The sequence below is a fragment of the Labeo rohita genome, unplaced genomic scaffold (genome assembly GCF_022985175.1).
Source record: "Labeo rohita strain BAU-BD-2019 unplaced genomic scaffold, IGBB_LRoh.1.0 scaffold_359, whole genome shotgun sequence".
Classification (NCBI taxonomy): domain Eukaryota; kingdom Metazoa; phylum Chordata; class Actinopteri; order Cypriniformes; family Cyprinidae; genus Labeo; species Labeo rohita.
The window spans coordinates 40,293-57,951 of record NW_026129277.1 but is presented as its reverse complement, the minus strand read 5'-3'; the positions used below and the strand labels follow the sequence as shown (position 1 = coordinate 57,951).

Sequence of the window (17,659 nt, the reverse complement as noted above, 5' to 3'; positions counted from 1 at the left end):
TAATTGATTATAAGATAACTAACAAACTAGTACTACTACTTAATTATTTATGTGGTGAAATGTTATGTAAGAGAACTGGTATGACTGCATTGTATCCCTAAAATGTCTAGTTTGAACTTGCCATTTGCTAGCAACTGATTTCTTCATGGAATCTTTGCATTCAAATATTTCAACTCAGATCAGTGTTTCGTGTCTAATTATTTTGACACGAAACATCTAAATACTCAGTCAAGCAGCTGTGTAATAAGTGGGATAATGTACATCCAGCCAGTTGTTATCGCAAAATAAAGATGTATATTTTCCCTTACTTATTATAATCTTAATTCAAGTGATAAAGGATTTTGAAAGTCTGATAGTAATCAGTGTTGAGTGCTACTGTAAGGTTAACTCTGCCTGGTTTAAATGTTTCAAAATGATTAACAGTTGAAAATATTAGAAATTCAGAAAAGTAATCAAAAAGCAATTATTAATGAAAATTAATGAAGTAATTGAAAAGTTACACTACTTATTACATTTTAAATCAAGTAATTTGTAATCTGTAACCTATTACATTTCCAAAGTAACTTTCCCAACACTGGTCGTGAACACGCATACCAGAGCCTGTGCTACACAAGCTTTTGTGCTTAAAAAGTATACACATTTTTATTTTCCAAAAAAAATTACAGATTGTTTCGCTAGATAAGAGCCTTCTTCCTCGTCTGGGATCGTTTAGAGCCCTTTAAAGCTGCATTTAAACTACATTTTGAAAGTTCAAAATCGGGGGCACAATTGAAGTCCATTATATGAAGACAAATCCTGAAATGCTTTCCTCAAAAACCATGATTTCTTTACGACTGAAGAAAGAAAGACATGAACACCTTGGATGACAAGGGGGTGAGTAAATCATTTGTAAATTGTTGTTCTGGAAGTGGACTTCTCCTTTAATGGCTGCGATTAAATGAATGTTTTCTGCTTGAAGTTTTTTTTGTTTGCTGGGCACGAACATTACTTACATCTACCAACAACGAATGCATATCTACAAGGGACTTCAAAATAACACAAACTGTGTCTAGATGGCCACTGATTCTAGAGATGTTTTAGCTTCTTACCCTTGTAATGAATCGCTATTGTGGGCCTTCTGATGAACTTATGAAAGTAGATCAAAAACTCTAAGGAATGTTTTGGCCCAGTCTGTCCTGCAAGAGTTTTTGTATGCATGCGTGCTGAGGCCATTGTGAGCTACAGTTGCAGCGTCTCTGTGAGCTGTGGTGGTGACAGATGGAAGACGTTCTTTAAGTTGTCATCAGAATATTGAATCACAATGCTGATAGTTTTGGTCTTTCACTGTATAAAATGCATCTTCTACTTCTCTGATTAATTTTCTACTGTAAAGTGCTTAGTTTTGAAGAGTTGGTCTTTTCATATTTGTGGACTGAAACCGCTTTGTTCTGTTTGTGGCGTCTGATTGGTGAGTTTGAAATGTGTTTTATTGGCTTCAGTTGCCTCTGTTCCAGTAACATGTAATAAATTACTGGTTAAATTACTTAGAGAGAATTGGTAATTCACTGTTATTCTCAAAAAAAAAATATTGAACTGTGATTTTATTGTCAGATCAAGTGAATTCAGGTCTAAACTTAGTTAATAGTGATTGATTAAATATAAGAAAGTAATTATGTAGCTCAAGTACCTAGTAGTTTTAGTGTGACATTAAACCTTTAAGTAAAAGTGTATTTTTATTTAGACGTTCTTCCATATATACATCTATTTCTGTTTTCATTTGTCATCTTTTGTCTTTGTTCTGCTGTTGAACATTATTCACTTCACGGAAATGATTAAAAGGATTTAAGTGAAGCTTTAACAAACTAACCTGAAGTGATTTTAAACCTAATTAATCTGTGGAAAACTCTCTTCTTCAGGTCTGTTTGGTGATGATGAAGTGGAGAAATTGTCAATGAATAAAGGAGATTCATTCACTCTAAACTCTGATCTCACTAAAATAAAGGATGATGATCTGATTCAGTGGAGGTTTAGAAGTGGAAACACTTTAATAGCTGAAATCAATAAACAGGCCGACAGCATGACTGTATATGATGATGTTCTTGATGGGAGATTCAGAAACAGACTGAAGCTGAACAAACGAACTGGATCTCTGACCATCACAAACATCACAGGGGATCACTCTGGAGATTATACACTACAGATCAACAGCATGAGAAAGAAATTCAGTCTCGGTGTCTATGGTGAGATAAAAAAAAACATGCTTTCATCTGTTTTGTAATGACAAAATTGAAATTAATTCATACACCATTTTGTTTCGTTCTGTTGTTTATGATATTATTTCAAACTGACATTTTGAACTATTTACTTTAGCTAACCATAATAAAGCTTTCAATATAAAAATGCTTAGCTTGTCAAAACTAATTGTCAACAAAACTCACAAACAGAGCAAGGCATCGACAAAACTCTGTTTTATTTTTCAGCAAATGCAGGTCTGCAACATTTAACAGGAAAGCAAATGTTTTTCAACAAATGCAATAGGACTGATTATTTACACTGAGAAAAAGGTTTTGAATGTTTTGTGAAAACATGAGACAGTTTAAGAAAAACATAAAACAAAAAAATATACAAAAAATAAACAAAAAAGTGAATAAAAATTAAACCATAAAAACAGATGCATATTCTACAACTCTAACAGTATCAGCAGGGGCATGCCATATTTTTTTAAATTAATACTGCACTTCAGAAGCTACAGAAGACACTTCCATGTTTCCTAGAAGACAAAATAAGTACAATTTATCTTTACATCTAGGAAGGGAGCAGTGCTCTCTAGTGGGGTTATGGCTAGATGGGATACAGGCCACCAGGGCTTACTGGGCATGCACACATCAATACTGCGTCATTTTTGTCATGCTGAACAACAGTTAATGTATTTGCATTATTGTAAGGTTAGGTTTATGGTTGGGTTAGGTGTAGACTTAAATAAAACACAATCTAATAGGTAGAAATTTAATTTATTGTTACATTCTGGCCTTAGCTCTATCCATTTTAGCCTTTTACAACATAAACACACTCAAAAATTTAAAACAACACTTAAATACTCTATTTAAAACTAACTGCAGTGGGGGAGCAGAAACAATTCTGATTCCAAAAAGATTTGAATCAGGTGTCAGGAATTGAGAGTCTCATGTGATTCAACTCCAAATGTGAGTACTGAAATGACTGTGTGTTGTGTTATGTTGGTATGGTAGCATAACCTCAATCACAAACCCAACAACAGCCATAACAGTGAGTAGTGTGGATTTTGATTGAAGATTCTCAGTCACTCAAATATTGTGATTCCGAAAAACTTGTTTCGATTCATTCACTAATAATTCAATCAGTAACCTCTTTTTATAGGTTACATCTTTACACCAGTTGGTAGCTTTCATTGAATATTTTAAGTAAGCTTGAATAATTCAAAACAAGATTAATTTTAAAATAGTCTGTATATTTAAAAGATGATTTTTATATGATTTTTAATGCTGCCTTCACATGTTATCTTAAATTTCCTACTTTTCACTTTTGAAGTAATGATTAGAGTTCATTGCATTCAAATTTTAACTTGAGAGGGCATTCATAAACTATTTATTTAATAATTATTTTTATTTTTACTAGTAATTACGATAATTCCAATAGCATGTGAAGGCAGCTTAGCTGATAAACACCCAAAAAAAAAAAAAAAAAAAAAAGACATCAGCGATTGTTGGTATATTTGACATCTCTGATAGTGTGTGTAATCAAAAATATCATGTATCCAAAAATCTCTGTGCTTCTAAAGTGTATGAACATGTACAGGACTCCCCACGCTTGACTGGGATTTGTCGCACACATGTCATTCACCTTCAGTTTCACTCAAATTTCCAATTTATGATTTAACTGGGAGCTAACTCTTTTCATGCAGTGCGTACAGCAATGAAGCCAGTGTCAGTGATGGTGGGAGATTCAGTCACTCTAAACTCTGATCGATCTTACATGATTGATCGTGATTGGATTCTCTGGAGGTTTTGGGTTGATGATGAGATTGAGTGGTGGTCTGAAATCAATTTAATAGCTGACATCAATGTAACAGGCAACAGCATGACTGTATATGATGATGTTCTTGATGGGAGATTTAGAGACAGACTAAAGCTGGACAAACAAACTGGATCTCTGACCATCACAAACATCACAACTCAACATGAAGGCCATTATAAACAAAGGATCAGCATAAGAAACAGCCATTCTATTGCAAGTTTCTTTCTCGCTGTCTTTGGTGAGTTAAATATTTGTTTTACCATTTTATGTTTTTTGTTGTTGTTGTTGTTGTTTTTTTTTGATATTATTTAAAATTTAAATATCAAATTATTTACTTTTATAAAAAAAAAAATTAAAGTCTCTATTTGCTATAAACACTGTTCCTGTTTGTTGTTCATGTGTGTGTTTGATGATACAGTTGAAATATCTGTGATGGAGGGAGATTCAGTCACTCTAGACTCTGGTCGTACTGAAATGACGTATTATGATCTGACTCGGTGGTGGTTTGAAACAAAAATTACTTTAATAGCTGAAATCAATACACAGCCCTACAGAATCGCTGTATATGATGATGATGTTCTTGATGGGAGATTCAGAGACAGACTGAAGCTGGACAATCAAACTGGATCTCTGACCATCACAAACACCACAACTGAAGATACTGGACATTATGGACTACAGTTGTTGTTTTCAAACAGTTTCTCATCTAAATCATTTAGAGTTAATGTCTATGGTGAGTTTTTTTTTTTTTTTTTTTACGAACTACTTACATATTTATTAATTGCTGAATCATTGTATTGTTTGAGATGATACATCATATAACTACTTATTCAACACTCGACTGAATCGAGAATAAGATTGTTGATAAGATTTGATCACATTTCTTTTTTATTCTCTAATGTTTTTAGCTCATCTGTCTGTTCCTGTCATCAGCAGAGACTGTTCATCATCATCATCATCATCATCATCATCATCATATTGTTCACTGGTGTGTACAGTTGTGAATGTGGATCATGTGACTCTCTCCTGGTACAAAGAAAACAGTTTATTGTCCAGCATCAGTGTGTCTGATCTCAGCATCAGTCTCTCTCTACCTCTGGAGGTGGAATATCAGGATAAAAACACCTACAGCTGTGTGATCAACAATCCCATCAGCAACCAGACTCAACATCTGGATATAAGCAAACTCTGTCAACATTGTCCTGGTTTGTCAACAGATTCAAACTATTTATTACTTTTGAACCATCAGCTGATCATGTTAATCTGTGACAAAGCCTTTTTCTATTTGTTCTCTATGTGTTTGGTGATACAGATGAAATATCGGTGATCGATGGAGATTCAGTCACTCTAAACTCTGATCTTACTGAAATGATGGATGATATGATTCAGTGGAAGTTTGGACCTATAACCACAATAGCTGAAATAATAGCTGGAATCAATAAACAGGATGGCAGCATGACTGTATATGATGATGTTCTTGATGGGAGATTCAGAGGCAGACTGAAAATGAACAAACAAACTGGATCTCTGACCATCACAAACATCACAAGTGAACATGCTGGAAATTATCTGCTACTGATAGTTGGTGGAAAACAGGCATTAAAAGCTTTCAGTATTTCTGTCTATGGTGAGTAGAGATCATTTATCATGTCTTTCAAATATTCTTACTGTATTAACTATATCTATGCTGAATTGTATTATTGTTTGAGATTACAGATTATACAAACACACACTGAATACAATGAAACCAAAACTAAGATTGGTTAGATTTCTTCATACTTATCTTTATTCTCTCATGTTTTCAGATCATCTGCCTGTTCCTGTCATCAGCATTAACTCTTCAAACTGTTCTTCATCATCATCATCATCATCATCATCATCATCACAGCAGAATTGTTCACTGGTGTGTTCAGTGGTGAATGTGGGTGATGTGACTCTCTCCTGGTACAAAGGAAACAGTTTATTGTCCAGCATCAGTGTGTCTGATCTCAGCATCAGTCTCTCTCTACCTCTGGAGATTGAGCGTGTGGATGATTCCTACAGCTGTGTTGTGGCTTATTCATTCACCAACCAGACCACACATCTCAACACTGAACTCTGTCACACATGTTCAGGTATGGCAGCTCTGATATTAGTTGATGTCGGTGCTCAAATTAACATTTATTTACTGAGCAACATGGTTGATGATGTAATTTCTTATAATCATTTATTAATCTTCATTCATTTGTAATTGTTTTGTATATTCACATACTGGTATATGTGTTTATTTTAGGTGGCTTATGTCAGATTAGTTTATATAGGCTATTTTTAATTTATTTTTAATTTTTTATCCACAATAATAAAACAACAACTTCTAGTGTCTCCTTTAACCTGAGAAAATGCTGATTTGGGAGACATAATAATAATAATAATAATAATAATAATAATAACTAGATAAAAAAGTTTGTCAAGACAAACTTTAAGTTGGCTTGAGAAAGCCGGACCAGAAAGATTGAAAAAGTTAAAAAAGTTTAAAAAGTTTAAAAAGTTAAAAAAATTTAAGAAGTTTAAAATGTTTTAAAAAATTTTAAGTTTGGATGGTTTTCAGTCTGAAATATTTTGCAGTTTTAAAGTTTGAATGCAGTCTGTCAGATAGATAGATAGTAATGGTCAGATGATAACATGATTAGCATGTTGCTAGCATGATTAGCAAGTTACTAGCATGTTGCTAGCACATTTCTAGCATGATTAGCAAGTTGATAGCATGTTGCTAACATGTTTCTAACATGATTTGCATGTTGCTAGCATGATTAGCAAGTTGCTATGATGTTTCTAGCATGATTAGCAAGTTGCTAGCATGATTCTGGTTGCTAGCCATAGATAGATAGATAGTAATGGTTAGATGATAGATAGATAGATAGATAGATAGATAGGTAGATAGAAGGGAAGTTTGATTGAGTCTCAAAGGATTCTGGGGATTTTGACAGTTGGAGTTTGAATAGTGTTGGCTCATTTGAACATTCCGTCAATGTAAGTCTATCGGATTTTTCCCAAATTTAATCATCATTTTTAGGAAAGTCCGATTAGTTAGAAAAGATATAGCATCTTGAGGATTTGAAGATCTGGCCTGAGTTTGGAGTTTGTAGAGTTAAAGCTCTAGGAGGAGTAGCAGTCAGAAATTTTAATCTCAGAAGAATAATAATAACTAGAAGCTAAAGTTAGTGAACTAACTTTGATGTTGGCTTGGCAGAGCCAGCCTCGGCCCCTTGGGGGCAAAATAGCCAGAGTACTTCTTGAGCTGGCCCGCCTACTAGGCTACGACAACAGCTTCAACCGAGTTGGCTAAGTGGATGCAAAATAAGTCATGTCTATTACTGTTTTCCCTGTTTGCTATTTCAAAGTCCTGTGGGCCAACAAAGCGCTGTGGGCAACGACACAGAAGGTAACTGAAACAATGCGGTTTATCTCAAGGCGATCATTGGGATCCAAGCACAATGGCTTCTGTAGATGATCTAGCTATTCAATGGAAATGTCTGTTTTCAAGTAAATTATGAGTCCATATGTGAGTACTATTATATGCACAATATGAAAATCGATAGCTAATATAGTGTCCCTTCTTCACTTGGACCTAAATGAAACATTTTCAAGTCTTGAACTGAGATCTTGAATGATTATTATCCTGTGGCTCCCTCCTGTGGACAGCATTAGCATTATGCCCTTAATCTCTGAACCACATTAAGATTAAATTGCCACAATTTTTTTTCTATTTGAAAATAAATAAATAAATAAATAGTATAACAGGGCAGGTTTTATGTTTTTAGGTGTTTAGATGCAGAAAGGTAAGAATCCTAAAATGACAACTGCTCTGCAAGTTTAAGACAACATATGTCACAGGCATTTATAAGAACTTATTTTCCCCTTTTTAATATGTTCTTTTATTATTATTGTGTTCTATCGCTGGAGTGTTTTTATTTAAAAGCCTTTAAAAGCTGCAAATGATGTAGTGTTTTGAGCACGGACGGAGAGCAGCGAGCCGCGACTAGTTGCATTACTTACACAGAATATCTGACAAGCTTATTTTACCTGTTATTTTATATGTCCTTCTACTATTATTGTGTATATTGCTTTGCTGTGCAGTTTAACACAAAAAATGTCACAGACACTCATAAGCCATCATTTTAACCTCTTTAATATATTCTTCTACTATGTCATGTGATGATGTTTATCTGAGGATTTATTTTCCAAATTTTAAGACCTGCCAAGGACCAGATAATTTTTTAATGTAACTGTATATGTATATTTTAAGAATTTCAGCAGTGCGCCACATAATACGTTTTATAGTATTAAAACATTAGTTTAGATTTTTTCTAAGTTCATTAGTTTTCTTTTAGCTTTTCTATCCACAGTAATAAACAAGCAATTTTCCCTTGCGGATCAACAACCCAATGTAGTAGCTCACCCTGAATCGGCATGCTATCAGGAGATTTGTGAAAACACAGTGAAAATTTCAAACCAGAGTTAGATTCTTAATAGATTCTTAAAGGCCAAATACCAAATGCACTCAAACCCAAGGTGAAGTTGTGAAGGATGGTGTGCTGGAATCAGTCAGTGTGAGTAAGTGATCAACACACACATTGTCCAGATCTAATGATGGAGACATAAGGATTTGTGGGGACTTTAATGTTTCTGTAAACCCATGGGTGTCTGTAGAACAGTACACCTTGCCTTTTTGCTAAGCTAACAGCAAGAAAAAAATAGGCAAAACTGACCTCAACCAAGCATACCTGCAGATATATGCTAAGAAGCAAAAATTAACTGAAATTAAAATGAAAAAAGAGAACCTGATTCAAAATCTGAATTAAAATGTAATATTATGTCAAGTATACTATAATAACACTGTTTTGAATCTCACATGATTAACTTGTTAGTTTGGAGCACAGGACAATTTTGACAATAACACCATCAAATAGGTTATTGCAGGACGCTGAAGCCTGGGGCGTCAAGGGACACTTCAGAGTGTAAAATAATCAGCAAAAACAAATGGCCGTTGGTCACACATCAGTACTGTCAAAGATGTGCAGTTATTTTAGCTCACAGTAGAGTTTCTCGTGACTTTACTACAGATCAGCCTCACATCAGCTCATCTGTCATTTTATCACTGAACCAGTTTTGAAGAGTTTGACTTTTCATATTTGTGGACTGAAACCGTTGAAGATGTTTCACAGAATTTGGTTCTATTTGTGGCATCCAGTTGGTGAGTTTGAAATGTTTTTAAGTGTTTAAGTGTTTGAAATGTGTTTTTATGGGTTCAACTGCTCCTGTTCTGGTATCAAGTTTCAGGTCTATTAGGGATTGATTAAATAAAATACATATGAACTCCAATATGTTTTACTGTAAATATTAAAGTAAATGCATATTTTTTAATTCACACTAGTGGCCAAAAATGTTGTTCAGAGAGGATTGGTTTGGGGATGTGTTTTTAATGACTTTACACATTTGATTAAATAATCAAAACATAAATATGAAGAAAGTATTATAAAAATATATATATATTGTTATTTATTTGACAAAATTATTTGATAAAAAAGGAGTGAACACAGCTACAGGCTTTACTTTATTATGGAGAAAAAACAAAACAAAACAAAAAAAAAACACATATAAAACCTAATAACTCACAAAAAAAAAAAAAAAAAAAAAAAAAAAAAAAACATTTATTGACTAGAACAATCAGTTATTACTATAGCCAAAAGTTATGTCCCCACAATTTGGCATGCTTCATTGCATAATCATAAATAAATTGACTGACTCCAAGCAAAACTACTGAATATCCTTACATAATCTGTAACCAATTTTAAATAAATCTATCTGAATAAAGGATGCACATTTTGGGGGATTCAGAGACAGACTGAAGCTGGACAAACAAACTGGATCTCTGATCTTCACAAACACCAGAATGAAACAGGCTGGACGTTATAAACTGGAGAGCAAGAGTGTGAGGAAGACATTCAGTCTCCTTGTCATTGATGAGTTAATTGTTTCGGGTGTTGTATATTTTAATTGTAAGACCTAAATTCCTGATAAGACTGAACACGAGCGTTCACAAAAACAGATGCAATGAAACACTAAAGCTACAAATCTCAAGAAGAAACCATAAAGCAGGAACACAGAAAGTCATTTGACTGATCTGCTCATGACTGAATCCTTCAAACTGAAGGACCATGAATGAACAGAGCATGTGGTGCATTTTCTGGGTGCATAAAAGAACGAATAATCAAAAAGTAAGAAAAGGTAGAATAATCAAATATCTACATTAATAATAAAATTAAAATTAATAATATCATCCTGCTTTTAAGAGTTATTTGACATTGGACTGGACTGAAGTCAAATTGAAACTAAATTAATACAAATTAAGTCAACTATGCAGAAGCTCAAGTAAAAGACCTACATGTAGTCGGCGCCGATAGCCTTGTGGGTGTCTCGTGTTTGAACCCCGACTCTAGGGCATTTCCTGATCCCACCCCCCATCTCTCTCCCACTTCACTTCCTGTCCTTTCTGATCAATCCTGTCTGTAATAAAGGCAAAAAAAAAAAAAAAAAAAAATAAATAAATAAATCTTTAAACAAACAAAAAACAAAAAAAACAAAACAAAAAAAGACCTACATGTAGAATATTGTTGGTTTCTGTTGGGTCAATGATTGATCCTTACTGAATCAGCACAAACATACAGTTGTTAATCGTTTTACTTTAGCAAACCATCAGATAACACTCTTAATCTGTGATGAACCCTGTTTCTGTTTGTTCTCTATGTGTGTTTGATGATACAGATGAAATATCAAACGAAGGAGGAAAATTCAGTCACTCTAAATGCTCATCGTACTGAAATATTGGATGATAAGACTCAGTGGAAGTTTAGTAGAGGAAACATTTTAATAGCTGAAATCAATAAATTGGTTGACAGATTCACTGTATATGATGATGTTGTTGATGGAAGATTTAGAGACACACTGAAGATAGACAATCAAACAGGATCTCTGACTATCACAAACATCACATGTGAACATGATAGACATTATGTACTACTAATAGAGAGAGGTGTGATAAACAAGTTATTTAAAGCTTCCTGTGTTTCTGGTGAGTAGAGATATTCTGTCCTGTCCTTCAAATATTATTTATATTAGCGTTTATTGACTGAGCTGATCTCACTTTGGTGTTTTTATTCCTCAGACTCTGTCCACTGTTGTGGTTCTACTGAAGTTGTGATCTGATTGGCCCTCTCTGCTTTGGTGGGCGAGGCTACTGTCATTCTTCTGGTTTATGACATCAGAGCGGAACAAGATCAAGCACATAACTCCCAAACTCTGGAATAATCTACCTCCCACTGTTCGGGAGGCAGACTGTCAGTTTAAATCTAGACAATACAATAGAATACAATTCAAAATAGTTCACCAAAAACTGAAAATTCTGTCATCATTTTGGACCATTTTTTTTTTATCTCCTTTTGTGGTCCAAAAAAAGAAAGAAAGGCACATGGCTTTAGAACAACACAAGGCCAAGGCTAAGTAAATGTTGACTCAATTTTCATTTTTTGGGTGATCTATCGCTTTAAGGAAAATCATTTAATTTACTGTAAATGTATATTGTAAAAAGAAAGTCAGTCTTACTGATTTTTTTTTTTTAAACAACCGAAAAAAAGTCATAATTCCAAGTGCGTACTGATCTCTCTCTCCATTGAGGTTGGATTCCTCCTACCAAAATGAATGCACATAAATGGGACAGCACATAAATAAATGACAAGCATACCAAAAACGTACATGTGATACATTTTTTTAGAAGGAGATCAGACTTTTTATTATTATTGTTTAATAATCAAAAAATTAAGCATGACAATCACCAATCTTAAAATATGCAATTGTGGCTTACCCTTGTCTCTGGTATGTGTCCTAACAAAGCTCTTCTCATCCCACTTAATGTATTGGTGACTTCATACTCTTCAAGCACATCATCTCCCGAGTGAAGGAATATCTCTCTGGGAAAAAGTTTAGGAGTGTACAACACATACATATAGCTATAAATCAGTATGACATAAAATACATATTTTAAATTAGGTAAAACACTTATTTCTTACGTTTCCCTGTTAAAAGCGACCTCTGCATCTGCGTCTGCACTGCATAACAATTCAAATCTGTGAGAAACATTTAGGCTCGTTTAGGCACATACAGCATACAAATATCTTAATAAAGTAATATTATCCTATATAATACATAATGTAAATGAGGTAAAACACTTACATTCTGTGTTTTCCTTGATAAAACCAACTTCCCCATCTGCTCTGCATCGTGAGTGAAAGAAAATATCTCTGAAAAAAGTTTAGAAGTGCACAACAGAAATGTTGCTATTAATCAATGTTATGTTATAAAATACATATTTTAAATGAGGTAAAACACTTACCCCAAATCTGTGAGAAATGTATGGGCGCAAACAGCATAACGTTATAAGTATCGTCATAAAGTAATATTATCTTACAAAATACATATCGCAACTTAAATATAACACTTACTTTCAGTGTTTTCCTTGATAAAACATGTGTCCTCCGCATAGTGAGTGAAAGAAAATATCTCTCTGAGAAAAAGTTTAGGAGTACCAGGGCTCTCAAGTTTTAGAAAAAGTTTGGAGTAAGATTATATCTGTTAGGAGAAGAGCCCCTCGGCCCCACGCAAATCTAGAAGTAAAATTTTATCCATTGTATTGCAAGTGTTTGTTGCACATATTGATGCCTTGATGACAGTGGTAGGGGCTCAAACTTAACTAGTAACTAGTAACATGTAATGGAATTACATCATTAAATTACAATGTAATTGTAACTAATCGATTACAGTTGCTGAGAAACAAGGTATAGTTAAATTACAGTTACTTCAAAAATTACATCAAGGGGTTACATCTGAATATTTTCACACATAATTGATTAAGTTCTTTCCAAAATTGCATTGACTGCTCTAAAATACAAGACAAAATGTTTCAAAAGTTTAGGACACAAAATAGGACACATGCTTATTCAATAACTGTTTTTTTTTTTTTTTTTTTTTTTAGGTTTTTAGGTTTTAGGTTTATGTATATGCTTTATTTTTTAAGACTAACTGTTTTTTTCCCGCAAGGCATTGTTAGATACCAGTGTTTCCAGCCATAGATATGCAATGATTTGATTATAAAAATGGTATAATAGCTACTAAACTATATCTTCTGATTTTAAATCTGTATTTAACCTAACCTAGGAGCTAAAGTCTGATTTTGTGGTGGCTGTGCTTTAAAATTCAATTATTATAATCTTAAGTCAAGTGATGAAGGATTTTGTAAGTCTGACAGTAATTTGTGTTGAGTGCTACTGTAAGGTTAACGCTGCATGCTTTAAAAGTTTCAAAAGGATTAACAGTTGAAAAACATTAGTAAGAAATTTAGAAAAGTAATCAGTTTGGATAAATGTGTCTGTTTTTATCAGATTTACCAATTATATAGTCCTTTCCTTAGTTTCCAGTAGCTAAAACTTAGTTAAAGCTGTTGGAGAGCTAATAATTTAATTATTAGCATGAATTTGGCTATATTCCCCAACATCAGCTTTCACTATCTTTGATCACAGGCAAATGATTTCGTCCAGGAATCGTAAAAGGAAGGGGGAAAAAAACAGAAGAATGGGTTACCAACTTCATTTATTTTGCTAGTTTTTAGTAAATACAAATGGCAACGTCCGCTCCGTGACTGCAACGCGACCACGGTTTCAAGTGCACAAAACTTCACTGCTAGAGAAAGCGGCAGCTAGGGCTCTTCGATTCTGAAAATTTTGGAATCGAGTCCGATTCCGATTCCTGGGTCTGAAATCGATGAGATGCGATTCTAAGAATCGATTCCTCACTGTTGTTTTTCATAGAGTGGAGGAACCTAATTTCGCCATGACTGTAGGATATAAAGGTCTTAGAAAGTAGCCAAATCATAATATGAAGCTTTATTTATTTTTTTTAATTATGATACATTTCTGTATATAAATTGTAATTTTGTCTGCATTGCACATGAAATTAGTCATAGCCCACAAAGCAGCAGTGGTCATGCGTCTATTGCATGAATGGAACATGGCACAGTTCAGCTGAATGATGTGTACTTCAATGGTATTGTCATGAATCTGGCCGGTGACCTTTGGTCCACTCACCACCAGATGTCGCTCTCCCAGTTTCACATCACACAGACTGTTGCACTACACCCCAGACTATGTCTCCCATCACCCATCGCACTGATTGCACCAACACCTGTAGCCAATCAGACGCGCTATACAAGCCCTGGACTTCCCCCTTGTTACTCACCGAGTATAGTGGAGTTGTATTGTGGAGAATGGTATTCCTTGCGTTTAACGCTCCCCTAGTGCTAGCAACCTTTACTTTGTAGTTCCCGAGTTTTTCTAGTTTCCTAGTTCCCGAGTTGCCTAGTTCCCTGAGTTTAGCTTTCTCGGCTGGTCATCTCGCCTTGTCTGTCTCGCCGCCTGCCTTCTGGAACTCTCGCTTGTTGCACAGATTACTCCTATGCCTCTCCCTTCGGATTACGTTCACCACTGATCGCTGATTTTAACACTGGAGATTTTGCTGGGAACAAATGAGCCGAGAACTGTTACAGGAGAGAGCAGAGCCAAACACTCTCAGGATCTCACGAGCAGATCAAACGGCTGCTTTAAGACACTTTTAACTAGTCAGTGATCATATTATAGATAAGTTTAATTCTGTTAAAAATGATATTGATCTACAGGAAGTTGTGGTGTACTGTGGCTAAAAGTTGCAATGAGGGTGTGACAAAATCAGCAAAGCAGAGCTAGATGGTCACATGCATTAACACTTTTAAAAATGTGTGGTTATTTTAGCTGACAGTACAGTTTTTGATGACTTTACCACAGATCAACCTCCCATCAGACAATCTGTCGTTTTATTACTGAACCCGTTTTGAAGAGTTTGCCTTTTCGTATTTGTGGACTGAAAGATGTTTCACAGATTTTGGCTCTGTTTGTGTTTGTCGCGTCTGGTTGGTGAGTTTGAAATGTGTATGACTTGAGTTCTTTCTTTAGATTCAGTGTTTGTTTGCTTGTTTTCTAAATGTTCTTTATATAAAACACTGAATCTCAAACAGCAGCATCTTTAGTTAAAGTTAAAGTGAAGTAAAAGGTTTTCTGTGTTTGATGTGTGGAGCTCAAATTAACTTCAGTTTTTGTATCAGGAAATTTTATTCAAAATCACAACGAAGATGTGATTATTAATAGACACATCAGTTTGCTTGTTCTTTTATTATATTATTCATTTCAAATGTAAATTTTGCACTAGTGTAAAAAATAATGATGAGGATGTCGAAGATCTCAGTGAAAAAGTTTACTGCAGTGTAGAAGTGATATTGAAGCTCACTGGGTTGAACAGTTTAACTCAGTTTAACAGTTTGGAATCTGTGCTGATGCAGTCTGTCATTTCTCACTTTTTCTTTTACTTTAGTAAAGCATCATAAAGTTATTTAGTAAGCTGTGATAAGCTTTTTTTGTTTGCTTTAAAGGTGATGCAGATGCAATGACATCAGTGATAAAGGGAGATTCAGTCACTCTACACACTCAACAGAAAATGATGGGTAATGATGTGATTCAGTGGTGGTTTGGAAATAAAACCAATTTAATTGCTGTAATCAATGTAACAAACAACGGAGCCACTGTAAATCATAATTATGATGAGAAATTCAGGGACAGACTGACGGTGTATACTCAAAGTGGTTGTCTAAACATCAAAAACATTGAAACTGAACATGCTGGAAATTATGGAGTACAGAGCAACCGTATGAGTAAAAACTTCACTGTCATTGTCAGAGGTGAGTTTTAGTTTGAATCTGTTTTATTTTTTGCAGCTTTGTGTATCACATTGTTTTAAATGGTCTACTTTTGATCAGTCTTGTCTCCTTTCAATGTTTCTTCCTTGTCTTATTGAATATGTTTATTCATCCTCATTTATCTAAATTCTCTCATGTTTTCAGCTCGTCTGCCTGTTCCTGTGATCAGCAGTAACTCTTCAAACAGTTCATCATCATTATCATCATCATCATCATCATCATATTGTTCATTGTTGTGTTCAGTGGTGAATGTGAGTGATGTGACTCTCTCCTGGTACAAAGGAAACAGTTTATTGTTCAGCATCAATGCGTCTGATCTCAGCATCAGTCTCTCTCTACCTCTGGAGATTGAGTGTCTGGATGATTCCTACAGCTGTGTTGTGGCTTATTCATTCACCAACCAGACAACACATCTCAACACTGAACTCTGTCACACATGTTCAGGTACGGCAGCGCTGATATTAGTTGATGTCAGTACTGATATTAACGTTTATTGACTGAGCTGATTTCAGTTTGATGTTTTTATTCCTCAGACTCTGTCCACTGTTGTGGTTCTACTGAAGCTGTGATCCGATTGGTCCTCTCTGCTTTGGTGGGCGTGGCTACTGTCATTCTTCTGGTTTATGACATCAGATCCAGAAGAATTAAACAAGATCGAGCACATATTCACACATCAGAAACCTAATGTCATTTCTTTTTTTTACATTTATTTTTCATGGTTTTATATTGTCATCTGCTTGTATTGATGCAGCTAAAAATTGCTTTGTTCACATTAGATTAAGCACATATTTACACATCAGGTACATGACTGATGATGTCATTTTATATATATATATATATATATATATATATAACTGTTTAGTTTATTATTTATTAACCTTCATTTTTTGTAATGGTTTTGTATGTTCACATACTGGTATATGTTCATTTTAGGTGGCTCATTTCCACTCTAGAAGATGATTTGAGAACAAACAGTAATGTATTCTCTCATTAACGGTTTAAAATAAATGTGAGTGCTTTTCATAAATAATAATGGTGATTACAGAATATTGCATTGCTTACGCTAGATTAGTTAATATAACATGCTTTCCTTTTTAATGTTTTTTTTCCCTTTTTTTTTCTTTTACAATATAATCTTTCATATTTGATTGAAGACTTTTTAAAATCTCCTTAATCACACTTAAAAGTAGTGTATTGTTGTTTATTATTATTGTAGAGATCATACTCTACTGAAGCTCTTATACTGGCTGAATATTTTCTCAGATAAAACACAGATCCCACTTTACTACTAGTGCTGTATATTAACCATATGTATTTGCCTGCATTCATCAATAAAGTTTCTCACTCTGAGGTTCAGGACTTTCTCCATGTTTTATTGGTTTTATTATGTTGAGCGCCAGTCAGTTTATTACTGTTGAAAATGACACCATTGATACACAGGAAGTTGATGCCTACTGGAGCTCAAAGTGACAATATTCAGAGTGTGAATTTATCAGCAAAAACGTGCTAGATAGTCACATGCATTAACACTTAAAGATGAACAGTTATTTTAGACCAAGGTGGAGTTTTGCTTCATTTTACTACAGAGCAGCTTCAGACCAGCTGACCAGCTGTCATTTTGTTACTGAACCAGTTCTGACGACTGAAACCGTTGAAGATGTTTTGGACTGTTTTATTCTGTTTGTGTTTTGGCGCCTGGATGGTGAGTCTGAAATGTGTTTTTCATGGCTTCAGTTACGTCTGTTGTGGTACCAT

General features: G+C 34.4%; 2 protein-coding genes and 1 long non-coding RNA gene across 3 annotated transcripts in view; all 3 read left to right on the top strand.

Moving 5' to 3' along the window:
- LOC127160477 (uncharacterized) overlaps positions 1-5,667 on the top strand; it is a 13,824-nt gene extending 8,157 nt beyond the window's left edge. Inside the window, exons 2-6 of the mRNA XM_051103121.1 lie at positions 1,896-2,219; positions 3,920-4,270; positions 4,451-4,765; positions 4,941-5,237; positions 5,345-5,667. Coding sequence (XP_050959078.1) covers positions 1,896-2,219; positions 3,920-4,270; positions 4,451-4,765; positions 4,941-5,237; positions 5,345-5,667 — 1,610 coding nt within the window. The remainder of the gene's footprint in view (positions 1-1,895; positions 2,220-3,919; positions 4,271-4,450; positions 4,766-4,940; positions 5,238-5,344) is intronic.
- A 226-nt stretch (positions 5,668-5,893) lies between these two features.
- Positions 5,894-17,203, top strand: LOC127160478 (uncharacterized). Its single transcript, XM_051103122.1, has 4 exons — positions 5,894-6,146; positions 15,581-15,886; positions 16,049-16,348; positions 16,438-17,203. The coding sequence occupies exons 2-4, from the start codon at positions 15,595-15,597 to the stop codon at positions 16,587-16,589; spliced, it is 744 nt and encodes a 247-aa protein (XP_050959079.1). The 5' UTR covers positions 5,894-6,146; positions 15,581-15,594; the 3' UTR covers positions 16,590-17,203.
- On the top strand, positions 9,064-11,822 carry LOC127160481 (uncharacterized). Its single transcript, XR_007826759.1, has 3 exons — positions 9,064-9,265; positions 10,837-11,143; positions 11,237-11,822. It is a non-coding gene; the product is annotated as an uncharacterized LOC127160481 (long non-coding RNA).
- Positions 17,204-17,659: the final 456 nt, after the last annotated feature.

Coding starts and splice junctions, on each gene's coding strand:
- LOC127160478 (XM_051103122.1), top strand. CDS start 15,595: ATGACATCAGTGATAAAGGGAGATTCAGTCACTCTACACACTCAACAG. Junction 15,887..16,048: donor CTTCACTGTCATTGTCAGAG/GTGAGTTTTAGT, acceptor TCATGTTTTCAG/CTCGTCTGCCTGTTCCTGTG. Junction 16,349..16,437: donor ACTCTGTCACACATGTTCAG/GTACGGCAGCGC, acceptor TTTATTCCTCAG/ACTCTGTCCACTGTTGTGGT.